At 58.8% G+C, this 22,940-nt stretch overlaps 9 protein-coding genes and 1 non-coding gene across 10 annotated transcripts; 6 read left to right on the top strand and 4 right to left on the bottom strand.

The window, feature by feature from the left end:
- Nucleotides 1-90: 90 nt before the first annotated feature.
- TRAVEDRAFT_t50 lies at nucleotides 91-162 on the bottom strand. Its single transcript has one exon. It is a non-coding gene; the product is annotated as a tRNA-Arg (tRNA).
- A 231-nt stretch (nucleotides 163-393) lies between these two features.
- On the top strand, nucleotides 394-2,961 carry TRAVEDRAFT_63816 (YVTN repeat-like/Quino protein amine dehydrogenase; the record flags this gene model as incomplete). Its single annotated transcript, XM_008038425.1, has 4 exons — nucleotides 394-1,124; nucleotides 1,183-1,369; nucleotides 1,422-1,875; nucleotides 1,922-2,961. 4 exons carry the CDS (start codon nucleotides 394-396, stop codon nucleotides 2,959-2,961), a joined length of 2,412 nt encoding a protein of 803 aa, XP_008036616.1.
- A 247-nt stretch (nucleotides 2,962-3,208) lies between these two features.
- TRAVEDRAFT_27841 (uncharacterized protein) lies at nucleotides 3,209-4,184 on the bottom strand. The gene is made up of 2 exons (XM_008037877.1): nucleotides 4,044-4,184; nucleotides 3,209-3,990 (listed from the first exon to the last, which is right to left on the bottom strand). Exons 1-2 carry the CDS (start codon nucleotides 4,164-4,166, stop codon nucleotides 3,463-3,465), a joined length of 651 nt encoding a protein of 216 aa, XP_008036068.1. The 5' UTR covers nucleotides 4,167-4,184; the 3' UTR covers nucleotides 3,209-3,462.
- A 950-nt stretch (nucleotides 4,185-5,134) lies between these two features.
- TRAVEDRAFT_70630 (uncharacterized protein) lies at nucleotides 5,135-8,989 on the top strand (the record flags this gene model as incomplete). Its single annotated transcript, XM_008038424.1, has 10 exons — nucleotides 5,135-5,309; nucleotides 5,379-5,465; nucleotides 5,531-6,189; nucleotides 6,245-6,473; nucleotides 6,545-7,081; nucleotides 7,134-7,678; nucleotides 7,736-7,845; nucleotides 7,905-8,199; nucleotides 8,271-8,435; nucleotides 8,500-8,989. 10 exons carry the CDS (start codon nucleotides 5,135-5,137, stop codon nucleotides 8,887-8,889), a joined length of 3,192 nt encoding a protein of 1,063 aa, XP_008036615.1. The 3' UTR covers nucleotides 8,890-8,989.
- Nucleotides 8,990-9,303: 314 nt separating this feature from the next.
- TRAVEDRAFT_118561 (uncharacterized protein) lies at nucleotides 9,304-10,016 on the top strand (the record flags this gene model as incomplete). The annotated part of the gene is made up of 3 exons (XM_008038423.1): nucleotides 9,304-9,705; nucleotides 9,766-9,888; nucleotides 9,951-10,016. The coding sequence occupies 3 exons, from the start codon at nucleotides 9,304-9,306 to the stop codon at nucleotides 10,014-10,016; spliced, it is 591 nt and encodes a 196-aa protein (XP_008036614.1).
- A 322-nt stretch (nucleotides 10,017-10,338) lies between these two features.
- TRAVEDRAFT_70629 (uncharacterized protein) lies at nucleotides 10,339-13,318 on the bottom strand (the record flags this gene model as incomplete). Its single annotated transcript, XM_008038422.1, has 10 exons — nucleotides 10,339-10,626; nucleotides 10,685-10,890; nucleotides 10,951-11,867; nucleotides 11,923-12,044; nucleotides 12,096-12,184; nucleotides 12,243-12,367; nucleotides 12,421-12,530; nucleotides 12,580-12,656; nucleotides 12,796-12,990; nucleotides 13,046-13,318. 10 exons carry the CDS (start codon nucleotides 13,316-13,318, stop codon nucleotides 10,497-10,499), a joined length of 2,244 nt encoding a protein of 747 aa, XP_008036613.1. The 3' UTR covers nucleotides 10,339-10,496.
- Nucleotides 13,319-15,387: 2,069 nt separating this feature from the next.
- On the bottom strand, nucleotides 15,388-16,533 carry TRAVEDRAFT_70628 (uncharacterized protein). The gene is made up of 5 exons (XM_008038421.1): nucleotides 16,095-16,533; nucleotides 15,958-16,041; nucleotides 15,806-15,905; nucleotides 15,669-15,747; nucleotides 15,388-15,606 (listed from the first exon to the last, which is right to left on the bottom strand). The coding sequence occupies exons 1-5, from the start codon at nucleotides 16,518-16,520 to the stop codon at nucleotides 15,465-15,467; spliced, it is 831 nt and encodes a 276-aa protein (XP_008036612.1). The 5' UTR covers nucleotides 16,521-16,533; the 3' UTR covers nucleotides 15,388-15,464.
- Nucleotides 16,534-16,685: 152 nt separating this feature from the next.
- Nucleotides 16,686-19,179, top strand: TRAVEDRAFT_27837 (uncharacterized protein). Its single transcript, XM_008037876.1, has 4 exons — nucleotides 16,686-16,816; nucleotides 16,884-17,041; nucleotides 17,095-18,078; nucleotides 18,134-19,179. The coding sequence occupies exons 1-4, from the start codon at nucleotides 16,759-16,761 to the stop codon at nucleotides 19,169-19,171; spliced, it is 2,238 nt and encodes a 745-aa protein (XP_008036067.1). The 5' UTR covers nucleotides 16,686-16,758; the 3' UTR covers nucleotides 19,172-19,179.
- A 283-nt stretch (nucleotides 19,180-19,462) lies between these two features.
- TRAVEDRAFT_164722 (glycosyltransferase family 22 protein) lies at nucleotides 19,463-21,346 on the top strand (the record flags this gene model as incomplete). The annotated part of the gene is made up of 6 exons (XM_008038420.1): nucleotides 19,463-19,708; nucleotides 19,764-19,868; nucleotides 19,924-20,054; nucleotides 20,107-20,265; nucleotides 20,317-20,949; nucleotides 21,007-21,346. The coding sequence occupies 6 exons, from the start codon at nucleotides 19,463-19,465 to the stop codon at nucleotides 21,344-21,346; spliced, it is 1,614 nt and encodes a 537-aa protein (XP_008036611.1).
- A 316-nt stretch (nucleotides 21,347-21,662) lies between these two features.
- TRAVEDRAFT_93850 (uncharacterized protein) lies at nucleotides 21,663-22,733 on the top strand (the record flags this gene model as incomplete). The annotated part of the gene is made up of 1 exon (XM_008038419.1): nucleotides 21,663-22,733. A coding segment is annotated over one exon (1,071 nt), but the record flags the coding sequence as incomplete, so codon positions are not given.
- Nucleotides 22,734-22,940: the final 207 nt, after the last annotated feature.

Here is a 22,940-nt window from a genome sequence, read left to right as displayed (position 1 = left end):
TATCCAGCTGCTCGTGCGCTGCAACTGTGCTGCACCGCGAACGCGATGGTGGAAGGGCAAAAAGGAGCCACTCGTAGTCGTTTACCCAACTACCACCGACGGGGATCGAACCCGCAACCCCCACCTTAGGAAGGTGATGCGCTACCATTGCGCCACGATGGCTTGATTGTTGCCGGTATCAACACAGATATAATCTGTTCTCGCGTATGAGAGGCTAAAACGCGATCACACACGCGACGCGACAAGACGCGTTCCACAGGCGCCAGTCAGGCCTAAGATCAACTTCTCGATTCTAACCACGACGACCACATCCCTCGACCTCCCGACCCGTACTGCTTCCTCCGTCTACTCTGCGTCGTGGAGCGGCTTCGTGCGGCCTATCGTTTGTGAAACATGGCAGCAGTTATCACGACAAATGCTCTCACCATTCTCGAGAACTCTACCCTCAAACACCCACCCACCACCGCCGGCCCGACAAGCCACTTGCCTCCGCCATCGAGCGGTGTCGTCTGGAGTGCGGAGAGCGGAACCATCTTTCTGGCATCCGCGGATGGAAGTCTAGCTCGGTATCATGTTGCCTCGGGAACCTCAGAAGACATCGCGCTTTCTGCTCGATCATCTACCGGACCCATCACTTCGCTACTGTGCAAGGACCGAGGGAGCACCGTCATTTATGGCCAAGGACAAGAGGTTGTGGTCCTTTCCACGGTGACTGGGAAACCTGCCAATACCTTCAATACTCACAAGGCTCCAATCACTTCTCTGTCGCTGTCCAATGACGCCTCTTTGCTTGCGTCCACCTCCGCCCGCGGCATCCATGTTCACAACCTCACATTAGCCTCGCATACCATTCTGCGCGGGATCCCAAGCGGGAGCGACAGCATCACTACCTGTGCATTCCACCCGCACCTACGAACGCGCCTCCTCGTCGGCCTAGGCTCGCAGCTGCTTGTGTACGACACTACCCGACCTTCAGGGCCCGCGAAGACCATCGACATTGACAAGGACAAGAAGAACCTGGGTCATATCGTAGCTGTCTCTTGCAGTCCCTTCAGCAAGACGCTGGTAGCGGTTGCTTGCAGTGGCGGTACCGTCGCACTCGTCGATCTTGAGAAGGAGAAGGGGTACGTCGTTAATGGAGTTCATTGCCGGCCCTGTGGCTCACCCGTTGGTTTACTATAGGTTGTTCAGGATGGTCGCCATGCCTGCGCCTGTTACCTGTCTATCGTTTTCCGCGGAGGGTGCGGCTGTATACGCCGGGACGGAGAACGGCAAGTTCCTGCTTCTCGATCTCCGCGCTTTGGACAAGCCTCCAAAGTCGATCACTGTGAGCGATAACGGGGACCAAGTGGTTGCCATTAGTGTTCAGGTATGTGCGACGTCGATGTCGGCGGCTCAAATATTAACGATACGCTCTGCAGAAGAAGCTCAAGCCAGGCGAGGCCCAGACCAAGACTGCAACGACGACTGCAACTGCCACTTCAAAGCCGCTAGTCCAACGCGACGTTAACAAAGCAACGGCGACCGCCCGTTCTTCTGGTGTCGTCGATGCGACCAAGAAGCCACTCGACAAGGACGCTGGTAAGACACTGCCCAAACCCACCAGACCGAGAGCGGCTTCTGGAACTACCAGTGCAGGAACCACGACACCTCGACGCGCTCCGGTCCGCAGCACGACAACTGGAACTCTCGCCGCGGCGCCTGCAGGAAGGATCGCGTCGGGCAGTCGACCTGCCGTTCGTGCTGGACCAAAGTCGCCTGTCACGTCCCGTCCTTCGGCTTCCGAAGCACCATCGCGAGCTTTCTCGCCACCGAAGTCGCCTGTCAATCAAGCAGGCAGCAAGGACGAGAACGCAGACTCCGGAGATGTATCAGGTTCGTTATGTAGTTCTCATGGCATTTGCCTAGGTACTCATTCAAGCTATAGTTCAGATTGAGAACTTGCTGGCGCTGCCTCGGGCGAAGGAACCTGTTGTCCCCGCCATCATCGAGGAGGCGGCATCGGCCGCCGTGCCCCCAAGAGCGTCCTCTGCACTCTCCCGTGCTTCGTCTCGCTCCCAGATGAGAGAAGGGATGAAGGCACGCGCACGAAATGTTGCCGAGTCGATATCCCGTGCGCCGACTAGCGAGTCTATCTCAACCGCGGCCCCGCGCATGCGCTCCGGGTCGACGACGAGTGTTGCTAGCCGCGCGAGCAAAACCTCCGTGAGGTCAGCTGTTGGGAGGACCTCGGCTAGTCCTATACGCACACAGTCTCGACGCGTTTCGGGCTCCACGATCTCGCGGTCCCAGACGCCGAGCCCGGACCTCCCTGACATTGACGACGCCGGGCCCGTCACGCCTATTCCCGCGTACAAGATGAAGGGCAAGGAGCGTGCGGCTCCCGCTGCCGGGGTGCTTGGCCTCGGCACTCCGGAGGTGGACGAGTGGGTCAAGGCGGGCGAGGGCAACGATATGCGGAAGGAAGGACGACGCGTCGGCTTCGCCAGCCAGAGCGACGACGAAGCAGAGGAAGACGACGACGATGGGGCACGCTCTCGAGCGAGCGAAAGCGAAGACGACGCAGACTACCAGCAGGCCGCCCCGTCCGCACGCCCACCGCCCGAACTCGCGATGCAGGTCTCCCCCCGACGCTCCTTCCCCGGACCCACACACCCAGGCGCAAACGCCACGCGCTGGGCGCCCGTGCCCTCCCCGCTGCGCAACCCCGCGCCCGCGAGCCCGCAGGCGCGCGCGGCACAGGACATGCTGCAGGCGCTCCTGCGGGACGCGCTGCACGACTTCCGCGCGGAGACGAAGCAGGAGATCACGGGGCTGCACCTGGACTTGATCCGTATGGGCGGGAGCTGGAGGCGGGAGATGCAGGAGGCGGTGGGCGGGCTGGGCGAGGAGCTGAGGGCGCTGAGGGAGGAGAACCAGAGGTTGCGGGAGGAGAATGAGAGGCTGCGGAGGGGGTATTGAGCGCGGGGGAGCAGGAAGGAGAGGGTAGGAGGATGGGATGGCAGCGGTGCATTGAAGGACGCTTTTTGATTGTGTTATACCTCCGTTTACCATGTTCCCTGTATGTTTATGAGTATGCTTCTCCACCTTTTGAAAGCAAGAGGATAGGGCCGTAGAAAGCCTTCGCAGACTGTATTTCGTTGTGCCGTTACACCGTCTGATAAAGGTTAACACCTCTTACTGAAGTACCCTCACTCTGAAGTAGTTTCGACTGTAATGCAATATGTTCGTGGTATTGTACAAAGTGTACAGAGACGTACTATAGCACTAGGTATACATGGGCGATCCGGATCCGTAGTCCGTGATAATCGACAGTAACGAGCGAGATGGCCAGTCCACGAGAAGGGGTATTATGCCAAAGTTTATACTATCCGAAAGCAATGTAGAGGAGAGTTCGAAACGCACCACCGAGGACCCAGAACAAACAATCCCGAGATCGCCGTCTCGAGCTGCTAGCTGCGGTCACCAAGACCGCCCCGACAGAACCGATGCGCTCTCTGAGCGCGGCGACTCCTCCCCGAAGTCCTCCACAACGAGCGCAGTGCTCCCGATACGGTCCACAAAGAGGCCGTAGTAGCCGACATACAGCCCGCGCTCCGCAAGCGCCTCATAGTGGCGCGCATGCTCGCGCAGGTCCTCCGCGCCCTCCTCGTCGACTGCGATCTTGACGAGCACCGCGCGCAGGGCGACGCGGTCCGCGGGCGGCTCGAACGCGAGCATGCCGCCCCAGACGATGTGTGTGGACTCGCGCCGGACGTGGCGCGTGACAAGGACCGCGGCGTCGGCGGTGAGTGTCATGGCGGCCGTCGCGAGGGAGGCGGTGGTGCTCGAGCGCGAGAGGGCGGGCGGCCAGGGGTCGCGGGCGCGGTCGAGGTGGGATTTTGACATGGGAGGGGCGCGGTCGTGTGTGGTGGTGCGCTTGAAGCGGCTGTGGTTGCGCGAGCGGAGGGGCCCGACGTCGAAGGCGAGGTGCAGCTCATTGGGCTTCATCTAAGTAGAAGGTGAGCCACTGTGGTGTGCTCTGGCGCAGGCATTGGACGTACGATGAAGTCCGCTGAGGAGAGCTCCTGTGCGGCGATTGTGAGCTCGTTCGCGCCCACAGCATCCCACTTGAGCTTGCAGCCCGGGTGAGGAGGGGAATGGCGGAGGGCGCTGAGGGAGAGCATGATGGAATCCGAGGGCCCACTTGCGGATGTGTTAGGGGGCAAGATGCAGAGAGGGGTATATAAGACGGCGGAACTAAGTTGGAGGCGTGGTGAGCACAGGCTGCGGGGCAATTGAAAGCAATGCATGTTGCGGAGAGTGCTGCCCGCTATGTCATAGCACGAGGCCACACCCGAGCCCCTCTGCTAGCGTGCGGCACAGCCACCATACCAGGGGCGATCGCAGCAGCTGCAGTGTAGCGCTGCCGGGTCCGTAGTCCAGCTGCATACATGCAGTTTTGGTCGTGCTTGAGACTTCAGTGAACGCAATGTTGCAATAGCAAGAAGTCTAGGCACTCGTTGTGGCTCGCGGGGCGTCCTCGGAGTGTGTTCAAAACCCAGGCATGGTCGCCCGGATGGAGGGCAATGAACGGCTGCCGGCGACCACTTGAATCTATCATAGAGCTGTGCATGCTCTCGTCTGAGGCCTGTTGAAATTGACTGATCAACGGTTGAAGATAGGTTATGTCGATACTTGCGGACGCCGTTTAACGCACGAAGGTGGGTTACTTGAATTTGGCGGCATCATCGCCCAACCCGGGGAAGTCCCTATATTTTCAAGCCCGAGTCGTGTGTCATCTCGATCTCTTCTCAGGTAAGCCGCAAGCTGTTCTGACACAGACGAGCGGTCATTGATATGACAGATTATATGCAGGCGTCGCGGGGTAAGATCCAAAAAACGATGATGGTGGTCGAGAGCAACGTGCTCGTGGAAAACGCGTCGCGTGACGTCGCGCGCGTCACATCACGCGAGCGCGAGCTACGGGCGCTTGTCTGTGTCGCGTCTTGTCCTCGTCTCTCATACTCTGACCCCTGGGCAGTGGCCGGTGGACGAGCCAGATTGTTCCTCCCATTCTCACTCTACTGCTCAATTCCTCTATCCTGCTGAGCGCCGAACGCGTCGACTCGGAGCTGTCTTCTGTGACTCGAACATGGTTCTGGGCTCTCCTTCGGCTTCTCTAGCAAACAAACTGGTCTTTTGGTCTCCAGAGGATTCTTCTGCGGCAGATGGTGATTTTGGCGGGAATGATACCACCGCTGGGCCCAGCACAGAGACAGAAGCCAGCACGCACGATGGGGTCTCTATGTATGTTAAGGTGTTCGAAGGTACGCATATTCTCAGCCACAGTAGACCATATCGCGTGTATATCCATTAACCGCTCGTATGGCATGCAGAAATGCTCAAGGAAGTACTTCTGGGAGAAGGAAAGCTGTTTGTCCAGGAAGAATTGGACTGCTTCATGAAGTATCACAGGCTACCGTGTATGTCCTCTCTGCGCTCCTCCGATTTCGACATGCCAGGGCTCGAATTTACGTACGCACCCCAGATGCCGCCAAATATCTCTTCTGTCGCCTGTGTCTGCGCAAGAAGGACAAGTGGCATCGTCTTAGCGCGCTCAAGTACCAGTCAGAGCTTGGCAACGGCATCCGAGATGCGATGGACATCTTGTGTGGCCATCCTCCGTCTGAGGAGGAGGATGTGAAGCCGGCCGTTCAGAATATGGAGATCGTCATCCCAGAAATGGAGCCCAACTTCCGGTTTGACGCGCACCCGCAGGTCAAGCCTGACCCGGACGCCGACCCGTCGACCCGTTCGGAACCCGTGCCTGAAGCGAAGCCCGAAGTGAAGGAAGTCAAGCCCCAGGTGAAGGAAGTCAAGCCCCAGGTGAAGCCGGAAGTGAAGCCACAGGCGAAGCCTAGCTCCCCGAAGTCACCCAAATACCCTATCATCAAGGTGGAGGAGCGCGACGTGATTGACCTGACCTTTGACGACGAAGAGGAAGAGGCTCCAAAAGCCGGTCCTTCTCGCAGCCCCGAGTACGAGCCTGAGCTTCCTCCTCCGACCTCGACGCCCAGATCGCCAGACTTCTCTGTGTTCGCCGATGACGAGGAGCAGACCACACCTCTGGAGCTGCTTGATTGCCTTAACACGGACGAGCTTGCAGACATCGCCAAGCAGCTCAAGATCAAGCTCAGGTCCAAGAAGGTAAATGCGCTAGCTATATATATTATATTCACCAGCCTGACGAGATACATCATAGCGAGACGTCCTCATTGAGAGCATCCTACGCTCGTCTTCGACTCAAGGCACCCTCGCGTTCCCAGTGGTGGGATCGCGGAAGGGCAAAGGCAAAGACATGGTCCAGAGCACACTGCCCTTTGGCTCTTCCAAGGGCAAGAAACTACAGCAGGGCAAATTGCCCTTCAAGCCCCTCGACCCCTACAAGACGCAACAAGACCGCGTACGAATAATGGTCATGAACAAACTCGGTACGTCCCGCCTATGCACCCATCCTAACCCGGACACATACAAGTTATTCATGGATTTTTGGCCCACGTAGAGAAATGCATCCGCCTGAACGCCGACGTCGTCGCGCTCTTCCGCCGCGCGAACCTCGTCTACTTCCGGAGCACGCAGCACACCCCCGAGCTGCTCACGCCCGCCGTCCTCGCGCGCGCGAAGAAGTGGAAGTTCGCCGAGTACGTGTATGCGCGCACGCCCGACATCTGGCGCACGCGTGCGGAGCTGCTCGCGTACGAGGATGCCCTTGCGGTCGAGGCGGAGGTCGACGACCTGCTCGACAACGTCTACGGCCCCGGGGCGCGCGGACGGGACAGGTCGACGATGAGCCGCACGCCGGGGCCGGGACGAACGAAGACGCCCGTCACACCGCGCAAGGGGACGAGTGTGGTCGCGAACACTCCGAAGGGCGGGAAAGCGGTCGTGCAGGAAGACGAGGAAAGCACGAGGGTGAAGAACGCTCGCTTGGTGAAGGATATTCTCGAGTCGCACTACCCCAGGTGGCAGGCGCTCGTCGAGACGAAGCCCGAAGGAGACGACGACGGCCGAAGAAACGCCCTCCAGCGGTTTGAGTGCGGTATGAGCTCTCGTCGTTTTAGAACATATACGGGCGCTTAACAGTACATTAGGGCACATCCTCACGCGCGTCGTATGCAAAGGCGCGCACGCGCTCGGGATCCTGCACGAGTACGAGCAGGAGCTCGCGGTGCTCGACGCGCTCCTCGCGCAGAAGCGCTGGCGGCGCGGCCGGCGGGGGCGCTGGCACGACCGGCGGGCGCTGCTGCTCATGAAGCACCTGCGGGACGCGACGGAGGACAACGACGAGCAGCTGCGCGTCGAGAAGGCCGCGCTCACAGGTGTGATAGCGGCGCTCGAGGACCAGGACACGCACATTGTGTTCCGGCCGATGCTCGAGCGGCGGCTGACGCGCTGCGAGCGGTGGGTGGACGTGCCGCTCGGGGAGCGGCACCAGTGCGAGGGGAAGCAGAAGAAGGCGGACCCGGTGCATGTGGGGGGCGTGAGGCTGGACCGGCGGCTGCAGCTGGATGAGGCGGGGTGTGTGGTGAACGTGCCGACGACGGGCGGGAAGGGGAAGGAGGTGGATGTGAAGGCGAGGGCGACGCTTTTGCGGTTCCTTGGGGCGGAGGATACCCCGCGGAAGCCAGGGGCGGATGTAAGCCTATCTTTTCAGTGCCTGCTCGTGACCGTGAAATCTGACTTGAGCACGCAGGTCAAGCCCGAGAAGACCACCGGCAAGTCGGTTTGGCGGGGTCGTGACGGTGAAGAGGTGTCCGTTGAAATGCTTGCTCTGCAGTATTACGAGGGCAAGGGCTTCAAAGGGTGCGCATATCCTACACTTGCCCGCTGTGAACTTATTCACCCTTTTTTGTGCTACTTAGCTTCCACTGCGAGGGCCGCATCGTGACCACGCTCTTCGGGCTGCTCTTCTGGGACATCATCTTTGCGCCTGTGCCCGGTGCCTTCGAGACGCGGTACCAGAGTGCACCGTTGGACCTCGCAGAGGACACGTTCTACTATGTGCGACAGCCTCTGGCGGATGCACGACTGGCAGAAATCAAGGATGGTCGCGCGGCGGAGATCCTGGAAGCAGCGTACGACACGCACCAGGGGAAGATGTGCGTTGGCGTGCGGTGGGACTTGTTTGAAAAGGACGACCTGTTGGGAATTGTGAAGGTGCGTTCGCTCCGCATATGTGTTCCGCGGGGACGAGCACGCGGCTGACGATGCGTCGTGCGGATGAGCAGGGTTTGAAGGCAAATGGACTGGCGATCATTTGCAAGTTGATGTGCGAGGAGTACGCTGCGCGGACCGGTGGTGTGCCAGACCTGATCTTGTGGCATCCAACGGATGGCACCACGAAGTTCGTGGAGGTGAAGGGCCCGAACGACTCGTTGCAAGAGAACCAGAAGGTGTGTCCATACCCCATGTCGTTTTCTTGCCAGGCCGGGTATTGAGCCAACGTCGTCGAAACAGGTGTGGATCGACGTGCTCTCGCGGGCGGGCGTGGAGGTCGAGCTCTGCCACGTCTACGAGGAGGGGTCTACGCCGACGAAGGTGAAGGAGGCTCTGATCAAGGCCGAGGCCAAGTCCAAGAAGACCCCCGCGAAGAGTCGGAAGACGCCGTTGAAACGGAAGGCGCCAGCGAAGAAGCGCCAGCGAGGGGAGGAAGAGGAGAGCCTGCCGCAATTCCTTGCCTCAGATGAGGAGCCCACGGATTACGACGAGCTAGACAAAACGTCAGAGGTCGAGGAAGCTTCGCCAGCGAAGAAGAAGCAGCGGAAGATCGTCGACGAACCAGAGTCGCCGACGGCGCAGAAGGTGGCGAGGCGGCAGAGTCAGACGGAGGACGTTGAGATGGCTTGAGACTACGTCGCTGGGGTTGCCGTGGTGTGTCTGTATACCTGCTAAGTTATCCGTATCTTATTCGCTCTAGGCCTCCATATGTTCTGCAGTCTGTTGTACCAAATGGGACAAGTTTGATTCGTCGACGCGTGTGTGGCTGCAGATCTTCTATACACGTGACCGCGTTGTGTGCAGCGAAGCGAAGATGACGTTGGACGCGTCTTGTGGGGCCCCATCGCTGCAAGAAGAGTACGAACGACCTGTTTTGCTCGGCCCCAGCACAGAGAACCGAACAACAACGATGCGCTCATGATGACTTCAGCGACAAACCTTGCGCTCACCGATGGCCTGCCGCTATAAAGACGCCAAGTCCCCGCCGTCGTACTCAACCCTACCTTCACGCTTTAAACTCCCCACCCCCACCACCCAGATACAATGGCCGCCGCCATCAGCCTCGACGTCGCCCACGAGATCAAGGTCGACCACAACAACGTCCGCGACCTCTTCCAGCGGTACACGGCCGCCTCCGACCCCGCCGACAAGACCGCGATCGCAAACACGCTCATCCGCGAGATGGCGATCCACGGCGACGCCGAGGAGGTCTCCGTCTACAACGAGTACAGCGCGCTCAGCCTCGGCTCCACCGCCGTGCACAACAAGGAGGAGCACGCGGAGATCAAGCGCCTCGTGTACGACGCGGACGCGGCGCGCGTGGACAGCCCCGGGTACGATGGGGTGCTCGAGAAGGCGGTTACGGCGTTCCTTACGCACGCGAAGCAGGAGGAGGACGAGCAGCTGCCGCTCATCGTCTCGAAGCTTACCCCAGAGGAGAATGATGTGAGTACTTTGAATATATGCTACACAAAAGGCAAAGAAGCTGACTATATGCGCGCGTAGAAACTTGCCCGCGCTTTCCTGAAGGCGAGGACGTCGGTTCCAACTCGTCCGCACCCCTGGGCTCCCCAGACCGGCGGGCTCGCCCAGAAGGCAGTTGGCCTACAGGGCGCCCTCCATGACAAAGTACGAGTATATACCGCCCCGTCTGGTATACCGGGCCTTGTGTTGACATGGCAGCTCTGCAGGTTGTCGAGACTCTCGAAGGTCGCAAGTTCGTCGACCTGCAATACCAACACCCTGCCGAATTTTAAACGAATAAGAGCATGATAATGGATACGATGCATAGTAGGAAGTGCATGGTGTAGGAATAACCACTGTTGTATCATTGGCCACGGAATTCCCGTCGCGTTGCAAAACATAAAGCTCTACGTGAGGGCCATGGGCCTGAACTTGTATAAAAAGACCGCTGGTCGCCATACGAGCAGCGTGACGACGAGTTTGGGCCGTTAGCTAGTGGAGACCGGAAGCGGTGACATTCCGACGGTGTACGTGTATTCGTAATATATTATGCGTTCCTATCATGAACGTAAGTACATGCAACAAGTGCAAATTCTTGTATGAAGTTATAGTACAGTGGATCCAGCGATTAGTAGGGATATGTATACTATTGCACACTTGCGGAGAAACCGATAATACAGAAGTGTGAACGAAGTGCAGACAAGAAAAGAGCCAGGATGGCGCCAGGGTGTAAGAGAACAAACCAATACCAGGGCTATGCTGGCGTTCAACGTTCAGCGGCGGATAGGCGTCAGGAACATCGACGCATCGTAGTACACATCGTGCGCAGGCACATAATGGTCCGTCTCCGCATCAGGATGCAGGTCGTAGTCTTCCTCCTCGTCCGGCATGTCGAGCATATGCCTATCGCGCGGCGGTCAGTCAAAACATTGGAGACCCAAGGACAAAGAAGGCTGCTCACTCTACTGCACAGTGGTCGAATATGTCCACGAGCGTCATCGCGGGCAGCACGCGGCAGCGCAGACAGCCCCACATCTTGTACACGGACGAGAAGTGCGGGATGAGCCGGACGGGCTCGATGTCGCGCACGCGGCGCGCGTCGCGCTTGCTCAGCCGCGTCAGCTTCGCCGTCTGCCCCGCGCGCATATGCTCGCACAGGTGCTCGACCTACAACGCAACAAATCATATGAGCGCAAGCCCAGCAAGACGCAGGACGGAGGGGCTCACCGCACGCTGCCACGCCATCACGCACGCCTGCCCGTCCTTGCTGCACAGCCCACACACCAGCCGCGCCTTCCCCGCCTCCATCTCCCACCCGTCCGTCCGCTTCGGATCGCGCCCGCACGCCCGCACGACCACCTCCGCAGCGGCCGCCGCCTGAGTATCAAATACGACAGCAGTCCCGCTGAGGTTCCACGGGACCTCCTCGAGCACGAGCGCGTACGCGTTGCGCAGGTCCGCGGCGTCCGTGGTGGGGTGCATGTCGACGGGCGGCGCGGCGTGCGCGCACGAGTGCGCGAGCACGCGCGGGTAGTCGAGCAGCGCGCCGCAGGTGGGGGAGGTGCAGCGGAACCAGGTGAGTGCGGAGCAGACGCGCTTCGCGATTTGTTCGGGGGTGACTTCGCGGTGGGCTGGAGGTGAGCAGGTGCACGAGGCGATGGTGGAAGAGGCGGTCGCGGTCGTGGCGACGTCGGTTCTAGGGACAGAGGGCCCCGCCTCCCCCTCTGTCGGTTCCGTACCAGTAGGTGCAGCTGCAGGGGCAGGAGTAGAGGCGGCGTCAGAGGAGCCCGCAGACGGCTGCGTAGCACTCTCGATCATATCATACAGCTTCAGCGCCATATTCTTGCGCCACTCGCGCACGGTGGCCGCAAGGATCGCCTCGAGCTGCGCCGGGGGCATCTCGAGCGGCTGGAAGAACGCGTCGCGCGGCGCGCCCATGAGCACGCGGAAGCCGGGGGTGTGGTACGAGAAGTCCGCGATCGAGGGCAGGGCCTCCCAGAGCGGGCGGCGCGCCATGAAGCGCACGACGGTGTCGCGCACGACGGAGAGGCGGTTGATGTAGTGTGCGCAGCGTTCGCGCATGAGGCGTTCTGTGCGGGCGTCTTCGGCGAAGGCGACCATGGGCGCGCGGATGTTGTTCCAGACTGTGCCAAGTCAAGCTATGTAGGGTATGAGAGAATGGGGGAGGGGACAACGTACTGCGGTCGGTGAGCTCTTTGGGCTGCTTGACTAATGGGTGCTCGATGAACTGGTCGATGCGCTTATATGTCATCCATTTGAGGTCTTCGGCGAAGCCAAGGTCGCAAAGTCGCTCGGTGATTCTGCTCTTCAGATGAGCATACATGCCACAAGGAATGAGACTGGGCACGTACTGCTTACGACGGCGTATCCGTAGGTCCATAAGGTCCGTGGAACGCTTGTCATTCTGCCTAATCTGCCACTCGGTGAACTTGAGCGCGCTCTGCAAAGCACAGATGATTCAGCTACTGTTATAAAGCAACCTGGGTACAGATGCGTACGTCTTTGAGGAGCTTAACGGCGAGCGCTTGCTCGTCCTCGAGCTGTTTCAATTGAGCTTCGTCGCCTTCGCACTCTTTGATGCGTGCAACTAGCTCGTCGGCCCTGAACTTCGGCACAAGCAGTTCTACTCGGCATGTAAGACGGCGTCATACTTATGGCAGTGAATGAATGGCTGACTGTTATTTAGGTACTCCATGGGCAGCATAGAAGACACCTTGATGAGCTGCTGCGGTCCGCGTGCCATATGCTCGGACGCTGCGACAAGTATGTCGAAAAGAGGCACGAAGCTAACGGATCATGAGGTCGCATGTGGCTTCCTGGGAGGATAATGCTTACTGCTCTTTAAGACACTGTTTGCACGCCCGGGAGCGACATGTCCAGAGGGTCGTCATAACTCTGGCCTTAACGCAAAACTAGTTGAGAGTGTGTCAGCATTCATGCTCCTCGCACAATCGGGACAGGGCTATGTGATGCTATACAATGGGCTGCCACGGCGTCTCCAGGGACGCTCACAAAATATAGTGCCTGGGGAGTAGCACAGAAGCGACGTACATGACAATGATGATCGAACAAAAGGTTGGCGAATCCGGGCTCTGTGAGGTCTGGCGGACAGTCAGGAAGATCCTCGACGCTGCTAAGAGCGCTCCGCCAGATGGTCACGGCAGAACGGCGCATAAGAACCTCGCGGAGCGCCTTCGTCGTGCGCGCCAAGTGCAAGAGGTCAAGCGGATGCAGGTGACTAAAAATCTGTGAAACGTAGAGTTAATCAACACTCTGCCCGCTGCGGCAACTACGCGCTCACCTCGTAGAGTATGTCGAGAGGCATGTCTACAAGCTTGCTCAGGATACGCCTCCTGCCTTTCGGACCGAGAGCTTTAGAAGGGGTCTTCTGTGGCCCACCGAGGTCCGCAGGTGCACTCTTCCGAGGGCGTTTAGCTGGCGGTTTACGCTCCCTTGGAGTAGCCGACGTCGCCGAGTGCTCATCCTCATCCTCGGGGTCCGCGTAGGTGGGTGTAGCCTTGGTCTGAAGCCGAGACGAGCGACGGAGCGAGAGCGTCGAAGGTGCAGCACTCATCGTTGTGTGGGGGAGATGGTTGTAGGGAACAAGGAGGGGTGCAGCCGGTGCTAGGCACTACAAGGCAGCAGCCGGCGCCGCGACGGTAGCGCCACGAGAGAAGGCGACGAGGCGGTTGCTGCGGCCGATCGCGGTCACGTCCCGACACAGCGCTTGCTTTCCCCTCCGACTCCGAGTCCGACGCGTCTTGCCCGGCCTTGTCTTCTCCCACCATCAGCCTCTCCTCGAGCCCAGACATGGCTTTCTTGCAAGTGTTTCCAACCATGCTTCATATGCTTCCCCGGGGCGTTTCAGCTCCTGGCGTGCCGCGATAAGTGGCTATTCGAGATACAACAATTACCAGCGACCAGTGCTGCCGGGGAATGGAGAACGACCTCAGCGGACAGTGGACAAGCGAAGACAATCAGGAGCGAAGTTTCGCCGTAGGGATTTGAGATAAGAGTCCCTTTGCTTCATCCTTCGCGTCCCTTTGTTTGCCTTTGATCGTCATTGTCTCGAACTGGCGTCTCTTACGGCCTCTCTACTGCTTAGCTGCCTCACACAAATACCAAACCGTCCAAATCTCTCGGGCCCAACATCGCAAAACCCGTAAAGTTGGTCTACACGGCCGGGCATTTGAATCATGTCCCTCTATCTGTCCGAGACCTCTTTCAGAGCTGAACACGCTCCAATCTCTGTATACCCCTCAGCGAGGTGTGCCACCACTTCTATGACTGGTAGACCAGCCCAATGTTGGCGAGTATTGTGGCCGATTTTGTGGATGAACGCGGTCACGTTGCTTCGTATGTGCATTGGGCGCTCACGACGCGTCGCGTACTGCATGCAAGTACCCTCAGCTCGAGTCACGTAAAGGACACGTATATTTCTTTCATGCCCAGCTACTGAAGTACTCCGCCAGCCGTCCTCGAACGAACGAATCAAAACTGGCTTGCAATTCCGACTGGGCGGCAGGACTGTGTTCGGTGTCGATCTCGCTCCCCACGAGTCTGCCGCAGAGGCTGACGGTCTAGAGGGCCTATGGTGTCTGGAAAAGTCAACCACGGGGGCTAAACAATGTCAGCCGCCTCCGCTCGCTCGACGTTTAAGAAGCGGGGGAGGGCGCGTTCTCGAGCTCCCCATTCTCTTTCCCGTCCCCTTCCTTTCCCCGTCTCGTCCCATCCCTGTCTGCGCCCCCTCCCGTCCGTGTCCTCCCCGCCTGTATTCTACCCGCTTGTATCCTGTTCCGGTCTGGTTCTCCTCAAGGTTCTGCAAGGTGGGTCGCGGTATGTCTTTCTCTTGTCTGGTTCTCCTCTAGGTTCAAGACTCAAGGCTCAAGGCTCAAGGCTCAAGGCTCAAGGCTCAAGAACGTTCAAGGCTCAAGGTTCGACGTCCAAGCTCTCAAGATTCAAGGTAGGTCACGGTATGTCTTTCTCTTCCCCGTCTCGTTCTCCTCTAGGTTCAAGGTTCAAGACTCAAGACCGAAGACTCAAGATTCGACTCAAGGTTCAAGCTTTCAACGTTCAAGGTAGGTCACGGTAAGTCTTTCGTTCTATCCAAGGTAGGTCTTCTTTCTCTTTCTTTCCCCCGCGTTTCGCCCCATCCCCGTCTGCGCCCCCTCCCGTCCGTGTCCTCCCCTCCTGTATTCTACCCTCTTGTATCCTGTTCCGGTCTTGCAACGGTAGGTCTTTTCTTCCCCGAGGGAGGGACTTCGGTCCTGACGCATACCTTTTCGTGGTCCTCGGGATAAGTACTCGCCTGCGCGCCGCTCCCGATGGGGCGCCGCGCATGAGGGGAAACCAAAATGCGTTTTCTATTCTATCATTGTTTGGTCGAGCTAACTCTAGGCAGGATAAAGTATGCGCGGCACTATCCCGGGAGTGGAAGGTCCACATGGCATAGAATCTATAGCGGTCGTTATTCGTGTTTATATCATGTGCGACATTCACTTTGTACGACAAATACCTTCTGCTGGAAATGTATCACTTCACTCTATCATTTGATTATGCTTGCCCATCCTGAGGTGGTGGACGGATGTTGTGTGCACTCGGGAGAAGTAGCATGACGATGTCAATCCATACGATGAAAGAGATAATGAAACATGCGTGAAATGATCTACAACCCAGCAACGTACACTACTCGCGACAAACCCTTACAGATGCACCGGCGCTCACATCGCCCTCTGGCGCATCCGTGCGCTGACGGTACGGAGACCGGCGTACACCTTGCCTGGGGGCGAGCCGAGGATGAGGGAGACGATAGCGTCCCGCGCAACCTTGATATTTTGGAATGATCCGAGGATGTGAATTTTCCTGTGCGCCCAATAACGGTAAGATGTTTGTCGTGCACGAGCGCGAGATTGTAGAAGACGTACGTGTCTGCTAGGACGATTCGTGTCCGGCTAGCGTTTTCGATGGTAAACTTGGTCTTGCCGTCCTGGCCGGCAATCCGACCTACGTCGCGGAAGCGTCAGCAAAGAGCACTGCATTCCTGTCGGACTTGCACACTTACCAATGGCGCGAGACAAGTGGTCACCGTGAAGGGTCTTCACATCCTTGATCTCAAAGGAGTCAAGATATAAGTCGTCCATACGGAGGAGCGCGATCGAGTCCTGGAGGAGGCTAAGCACAATCCGGTCAACCTGACCCTTCGAAGCAACTTACATTGACATCGAAACCCAACGCATATGCCTTGACGAAGTCAGCACCTTTCTGAATGGCCCCGATGTCCTTCGTGTGTTTTGATGTCTACACCAGAATGCTCAGCCCGATCTTCCCGGGCGCAGATAGTTCGCACTCACCCTAATCTCGACACTTTTCCGCTGCACGTTCATGCGTACTTGCAGGTGCAGCATCTCCGTCAGCGGGGAGAAGATGTTCACCCAGTCCTTCTTCAGCGGCGTCATGCGGTGAGGGGGTATAGGTATCCGGCGAGTCTCGGACTTCAGCGACGTCCTCTGCGCGGACGCCGGGAGGGCAGGGAAAGCGGGTGCGGCGGATTGTGAGGGGGCCGCTGCGTCTGTGTCTATCATGACATCGTCATCTCCCTCATCCCATCCCTCCTGCGCCGCCGCGGGCAGCTCGCCCGGCGCAGAGGAAGCCCCTTCCATATCATCGTCTTCCGCACCCTGTGCAGATGCCGTCCGCGCGGGCTTTTTCGCAATCTTGCGGCGATTTTTCTTGTGCTTGAGCTCCGATGTGCTCGGCTGTGTGTTCAGGACCACCATGGCGGCGATTGCGGTGGCTAGGGGCGGCGACGGAGGGGCAGAGAGATTTGAAGATGAGTGCAAGCTGCAGCGAGGTGCTACCGCCGGCGTCTACATGAAATTCTGCAGCTCGTTTCGGCAGCTGCCGATACCTGCAGGCTCGCTCTCCCCCACACCCACCCACAACCGTCTCCCGCCTTGCGTCCGCTCGTACACGACCCAGCACCTTTCCCCACAATATTTTGAGAAATACTTCAAGATGGCGAGTTCGTCGGCTGCGGGCTCAGCGCATACACTGGGCGAGAGCCGTGCACAAGGTACTTGGCAGGCTGTTTCAGCGCTCTCGCGTGCCGCACGCATCTGACCCGACCCCCGCACCTGCAGCACTGCAGGCGCTCTTGAACTCGCTCTCTCCGGGCGCACAGGCGGAACAAGACGCCAAATTGAATTCCGATCAGGTCCGGACAATATCGGACAAGTTGGGCGAGCTTCTAGGCGGGGACGCCGTGCCCGATGTAGGTCAGCGGAACGAGAAGGGTGAGGTATGTCCACGCGCCGTTACCAACGAGCAACTATGAACGTCTTCAATATGTAGCTGCTTAATGAGGAGGGTCTTCCGATTGTCGACATCGTCGAGCCCGTGCCCTCTAGCCAAGGTCCCGCGACCTCCGACCCCGCTCCCGCGAACAGTGAGACCGATGTTCTCCCTCTGTGGACGTTGTCTCCCGCGGAGATTGCGCGTCGACGCGCGGAACGGGATCGCGTACTCGATATACTCGAAGAAGAAGAGCGGGCCGAGCAGGAGAAGGAAGAGGCTGAAGAGCGCGAACGCTTCCAAACCGAGCTCGAGAAGCGCAAGGCGGCAGCGAAGGCGGAGATGGACGCGCTGAAGACGGCGAGGGAGATGCACAAGAAGATGGGCAAGGCGCTCCTCCAAAATCTGGCCGTGGCGCGAGAGCGGGACGAGCAGGAGAAGCAGAAGTTGGAACAGGCGGAACGCCAAGCGAGGGAGGAGCGTACGCGGCTGAAGCCCAAGAAGAGTGTCACCTTTGCGGACTTGCCCCCGGATCACGAGAACCAGCCCGCCAACAGCGTGCCTCCTCTGGATTGGGGAGATGTCGCGCCTGTTAAGCTGAACGCCGGCAAGACCACAGTCATCACCCGCGGCGACATGAACAAGCTTCCGATGAAGATGAACGTCGTTGAGCGTGTCCCTGGCATTGGCCGTGGTCCCAAATCTCCTCCGCCACCGACCTCCGCGCCGGCGGATTCCGACGACGAGTCCGACCCAGGATCGCCTGTTCCTGTCGATTCCGACGACGGAGAAATCATTCATTCGGACCTTTCCGACGGCGAGGATGGACCCGCGCCAGATCACGATGAGTCTGAGGAGAGTGGGTCAGAGCAGCCAGGAGATGATGAGCCAGCCGAATGGGACATCGAAGGTTATGACTTTGCTCAGCACCAACGCGAGATCGCTCTCGCTTACTACGAAAAGCGCGCCACCGTAGGGGCAGAGGCTCTGGCGGCGATGCGCAATCACGAACACGGCGAGGAAGAGAACGAGTGGGATCAACCAGTATGTGGTTGTGGTGATTGGGAAAGATATAACCTCGCTGATACCTTTACATCAGGTTGTACCGCTCGACGCAACTCTTTCCTCAGCTCCTCCCAAGCCGCCACAATCTCGTTTCAAGTCCTCTCTAACGTCCACTTCCTCACTACCATCTCATTCGTTGGGCGCATCTATCCTACCCTCCTCCCAGTCCTCGACGCTGAAGTCTGCCGTGCGGCTAGGGAAGCTCAAAAGCGGGAAGTTGACGGGGGGTGAAGATGGCGAAAGCGAAGATGAACTCGACCCGCAGGCCAAAGAGATGCTGGAGATGCTGACAAAAGGCGATGTCGTGAACGTTGGACCTATCCTTCCCTCAAACGGCTCTACGGTGCCCACGAGCTCCCCCTCATCCGCAACCCAGGCCCAGTCTAGTTCCGATGAGCCGCCGGTAGAAGCTACCGCTCCGCCGAAACCTAAAGTCTCCAAAGTATCACAGTTCAAGATGTCGCTGGGAACACAGACGCCTCCCCTGGTCCCTGCGTCACCAGGCTCCGGGGTGTCCACACCCACCAGCAACGTCGAGCGGTCATCCCCCAAGATGAGCTCTCGGAGTGGAACACCCATCGCTGTACCCACGAAAATATCGCGCATTCCTGGAGCATCGTGCGGAACCCCTCCGCCTCTCCCTCCACAAACGCCAGGCGTCATCGTCGACTCGCCCTCGTTCCCCGTCACCGCTGCATCGTTGAAGGCGGCTGGCAAGCGGCCCATGCAGATGCCCAGCATGATTGTCGATTCCCCGTCGTTCCCTGGTGGCAACCCTTCGTCATCTCCGCTCGTCCCATCAGGCCTAAGCGCGTTTGAATCAGCCATCCTTGAGTCGCCGTCATTCCAGAGCCCCACATCCACCCTTATCGGCACGCCCGTTAGCGCCACGCCCTCCCCGTCGCCCGCTCTGGCTCATTCGAGGGCGCCCGTTAGTAATTCGGTCCTCGAGCGGAAACCATCAGTCGCGGGCGCGGTGAGAGATTCCAGTCCGTCCACCCCTGTCCCTACCAGAGCGCATGGAGCCGGGAGGGAAAAGAGGGTGTCGAGGTTCGCCGCGGAGAGAATGTGAAGATGCCCTCCCTGTATATCTATTGTTGTGCAACTGTCCGCGTAAATGTATCGGTAGTGTCAGTACGTATGCAGACGGTGTATATTCTACTTGTATTTACAAGTCCCCACATCCCGGATGCTTCTGCCCGGAGAGGAGAAAGAAATTGAGTAGATGGTTTGTGACCGTGACGGTTGTGGGTTCACTTGCGCGCCTAAACTGACACGCTTGAGCGCTCGTGTCGATTGGCGTCGTCGCCGTGCGCATGACGGTGTTGCTCATGACTTGGAACCTCTCTCTCTCAACTGCTGCATGCGTAATCTACCACCAGTTGCCCTTGCAGTTCGCATCGGAATAGCACTTGCGACATGCACATTCTTTCAACCTGACGAGTACTACCAGTCGCTGGAAGTCGCCCATCATCTCGTGTTCGGCTACGGGCAGCTTACCTGGGAATGGCTTACGCCGAAGCCGATACGGAGCATCGTGTACCCCGCGCTGAATGTACACATATACTGGTTGCTCAAGGTGCTTAGCCTGGACGACACCGCTGCTTTGGTAGGTGCGTGTTCACGGAGGCTGCTCTGGTGACGGAGGACTTAGCACGCCACAGATCTGGGGCCCTAAGCTGCTGCACGGTGCGCTCGCGGCTTGCACAGATATTTGGCTTGCTCGCCTAACGAGAAGGACCATTGGGGAGAGGTACGTGGACGCAGCTGTGAGTACTCTCCATAACGCGTCACTGCTGTATGGCCGCTTGACTTTGGCGGCAGGTACTGTTCTCCTTGACATCGTTCTTTCATGGCCTGTCGCTCTCGCGTTCCATCTCAAACTCTGCGGAGACGTCTTTGACAACTATGGCTCTGAGCTTTTTCCCTTGGGATGTCAACATGCCTCGATGGAGGTAAGCAGGCGGGGTACGTACGAGCCGCAGCTAAATGCTCACGCCCACCCAGAACAGACCTTCAGAAAGCCTTGCTATGTGCTGCGTTGGCCTGTGCTATCAGGCCCACAAACGCAGTTGTATGGGTGTATATGTTCGGATGGCTATTGTGGACGTTGCGCAAACGGCGAAGTGAAGTCCTGACAGTCGTATTAAGCGCCTGTTCTACAGGGTGAGCGACCCACCCCAGTCTGCGTCCTTTCAAGACTAAAATCTCAATCAGGGTGTTGGTCCTCCTCGCACTCATTGGTCTGGATTCCCTCTACTACGGCCAGCTTACCTTGACACCAGTCAACTTCCTGCTCACGAACGCCTCCTCCGTGTCCTTGTTCTATGGGAGGAGTCCTTGGCACTACTACCTCTCGCAAGCGCTTCCTCTGCTTACCACCACAGCGCTTCCCTGGGTTCTTCATGGTGCCAATCTTGCAGCTAGATCACCGGCGCCGGCGCCCCTCAGGGTTCTCCTCGGACTCTTGGTGTGGACGATTTCGGTTTACTCCTTCGCAGGCCACAAAGAGTGGCGCTTCCTCCATCCCCTTCTCCCGTCCATGCATGTCCTTGCGGCGAAGTCGTTCGTGGACAGCCGCGGCGCCAAAGGCAGTTCGCGCTCTGGCCCACTATTGGCTCGTCGCGTCTTGATAACGCTTTCCGTGCCCGCCCTGATTTACGTGACTTTTTTCCATGAACGTGCCCAAGTTGCCGTCATGCATCACTTGCGACATCTCGCGCCCGAGACCTCGCGTTCCATCGGGTTCCTTATGCCGTGCCACTCAACACCATGGCAAGCGTACCTGCACCGGCCTGACCTAAACAATGACGGTGTGCTGTGGGCGCTGGGTTGCGAACCCCCTCTTCAGTACGTCTGCCATGTTTGGGGTGAGTGTGACAGGACATAATTCATTCGGCTTTACAGGGGTCAGGACGTCACCGAATATCAAGACCAAACAGACGTCTTCTATGCATCGCCACTGGAATACCTCGAAACCCGATTCCCCGACCGAGTAAACGCAACATTTCCGCCTTCCTTCCTACCCCGGTCGAAACCGGGCGTGGATGCAGGAGAAATTCACCCGTGGCGACACGAATGGCCGCAGAATCTAGTCTTCTTCGGGGCCCTGTTGGACGATCCTGACGTCAGAAAACTTCTTCTGGCCCTGGGCTATGAAGAGGAATGGAAGGCCGAGTACGGCTGGGAGGGAGACTCGCGCAGGCGAGGCGGGGTCCGGGTCTGGAGGTACCGCGATCATATATAGCCGCGTCTTTTGTTGCCGTAGAGATTGTTGGATGAAGTACTTCTATCGCCCTGTTTCATGCGAAGACGCGATGCACGCCGTGCAACGTTGCCCACCGTGCGCGCGGGCGGCGCTGTCTCGGCGCAGGCTCGAGTCTCGGAGCGCCCAGACGCCGATCCGAGTCGTTTTCCGACGAAGCACCTATCCGTAAACGCCAGCCTCGCGGTCTAATCATGCACAACTCCGGTGAGCTACTTATATCCTCCTCGTCGCTGAACAGCGCCAGCACACCGCGCCTCACACTCACATCATGGCTGCACCGTCTACACTGCGCCCCGCGCTCCCTGTAGAGCTCTGGCTCCAGATATTCCGCTTGGCCACTATCAGCCCCTCTACGTCCGGACTCTATGCCACGAAGTACCGCCCCTTCGAGCTTATAGACTTCCACGGATTCGACGAAGCCACGTCGACGAAGCTCGCGCTCGTTCTCGTATGCAAGCGGTGGCGGAACTGGGCCACTCCGCTGCTGTACGAGGACGTCCTGCTGCCGCGGCAGCAGAACCCGCTGAACCACATGCTCCGCTACGAGGACGACGATGATAACACCTCTATTCCCTCATACATTGTCCGCCGCGTCCACCTGCCGTACACCAGCACCACCATCACCACTCCGAAGCCAATCAAGCCAGTTCAGCTGCTCGCGCGGTGCCCAGCCGTCGAGGTCCTGGTGCGAACCGCGGACATGTTCGCGTCCGGCAACTACGAGTTCGACACGGACTGCCCCCCGCTCCCCGCGCTGAAGCGCCTCGACTGGTGGCACAACAACGAGGCCGCGCGCACGGGCGGCATCAACTCCCTCCCACACGTCCTCGGGCAGGCCCCGAACCTCGAGTACCTCTCCATCGGCGGCGAGCTCTGGCAGAGCTTCCTCTACGCGCCCCCGGTCGAGCTCCCGCGTCTCACGACGCTCCGCCTACGCCGCGTGAACGCGTTCTACGTGATGGCGCTCGCGCGCTGGACGTGCCCCGCGCTCTCGCACCTCGTCTTCGACGCGATGCCCGTCGCGGAGATCTTCGAGCCGCTGTGGGCCGCGTTCGGCGCACAGGCGCGCACAGTCGAGCTCGGGGTCAGCCTCAAGTTCTATGTGCACGACTTCCTCGCGCTCGTGCTCGCGGGATGTCCGCGCCTCGCAGAGCTGAACTACTACGTGCACTTCACGCACGCACCCGTGCCGTCGCGCGCACAGGAGGAGCTGCACACGGTCGGGCTGCACGCGCTCCCGAACTCGTTCTACGAAGCCGGTAGCGCCGACTTCTGGGCGCACCTGGGGCAGCACCTTGGGACGTACACGGAGGAGCTCTTCCCAGCGCTGCAGCGGGTGAAGTTGTATGGAGACTGGAGCGCTGTTCGGGAGGAAGAGGAGTTCGAACGACTCGTCGAGCCTCTGCGCAAGCGAGGCTGCACGATAGAGTGCGCGTAGACGGATTGGCTGGGTTCGGTATTCGCTATGGTCCCTTTAGACGATGTTCGTGTTGCGCATTGATAGACACTCTACCTACTATGGTACCTAATGTACGCGCATTGCTACGGAAAGTGTCTCGTGTAGGCTCGGACC

Source organism: Trametes versicolor (assembly GCF_000271585.1).
Source record: "Trametes versicolor FP-101664 SS1 unplaced genomic scaffold TRAVEscaffold_4, whole genome shotgun sequence".
Taxonomy (NCBI): domain Eukaryota; kingdom Fungi; phylum Basidiomycota; class Agaricomycetes; order Polyporales; family Polyporaceae; genus Trametes; species Trametes versicolor.
This window is presented reverse-complemented; position numbering and strand designations above follow the sequence as displayed.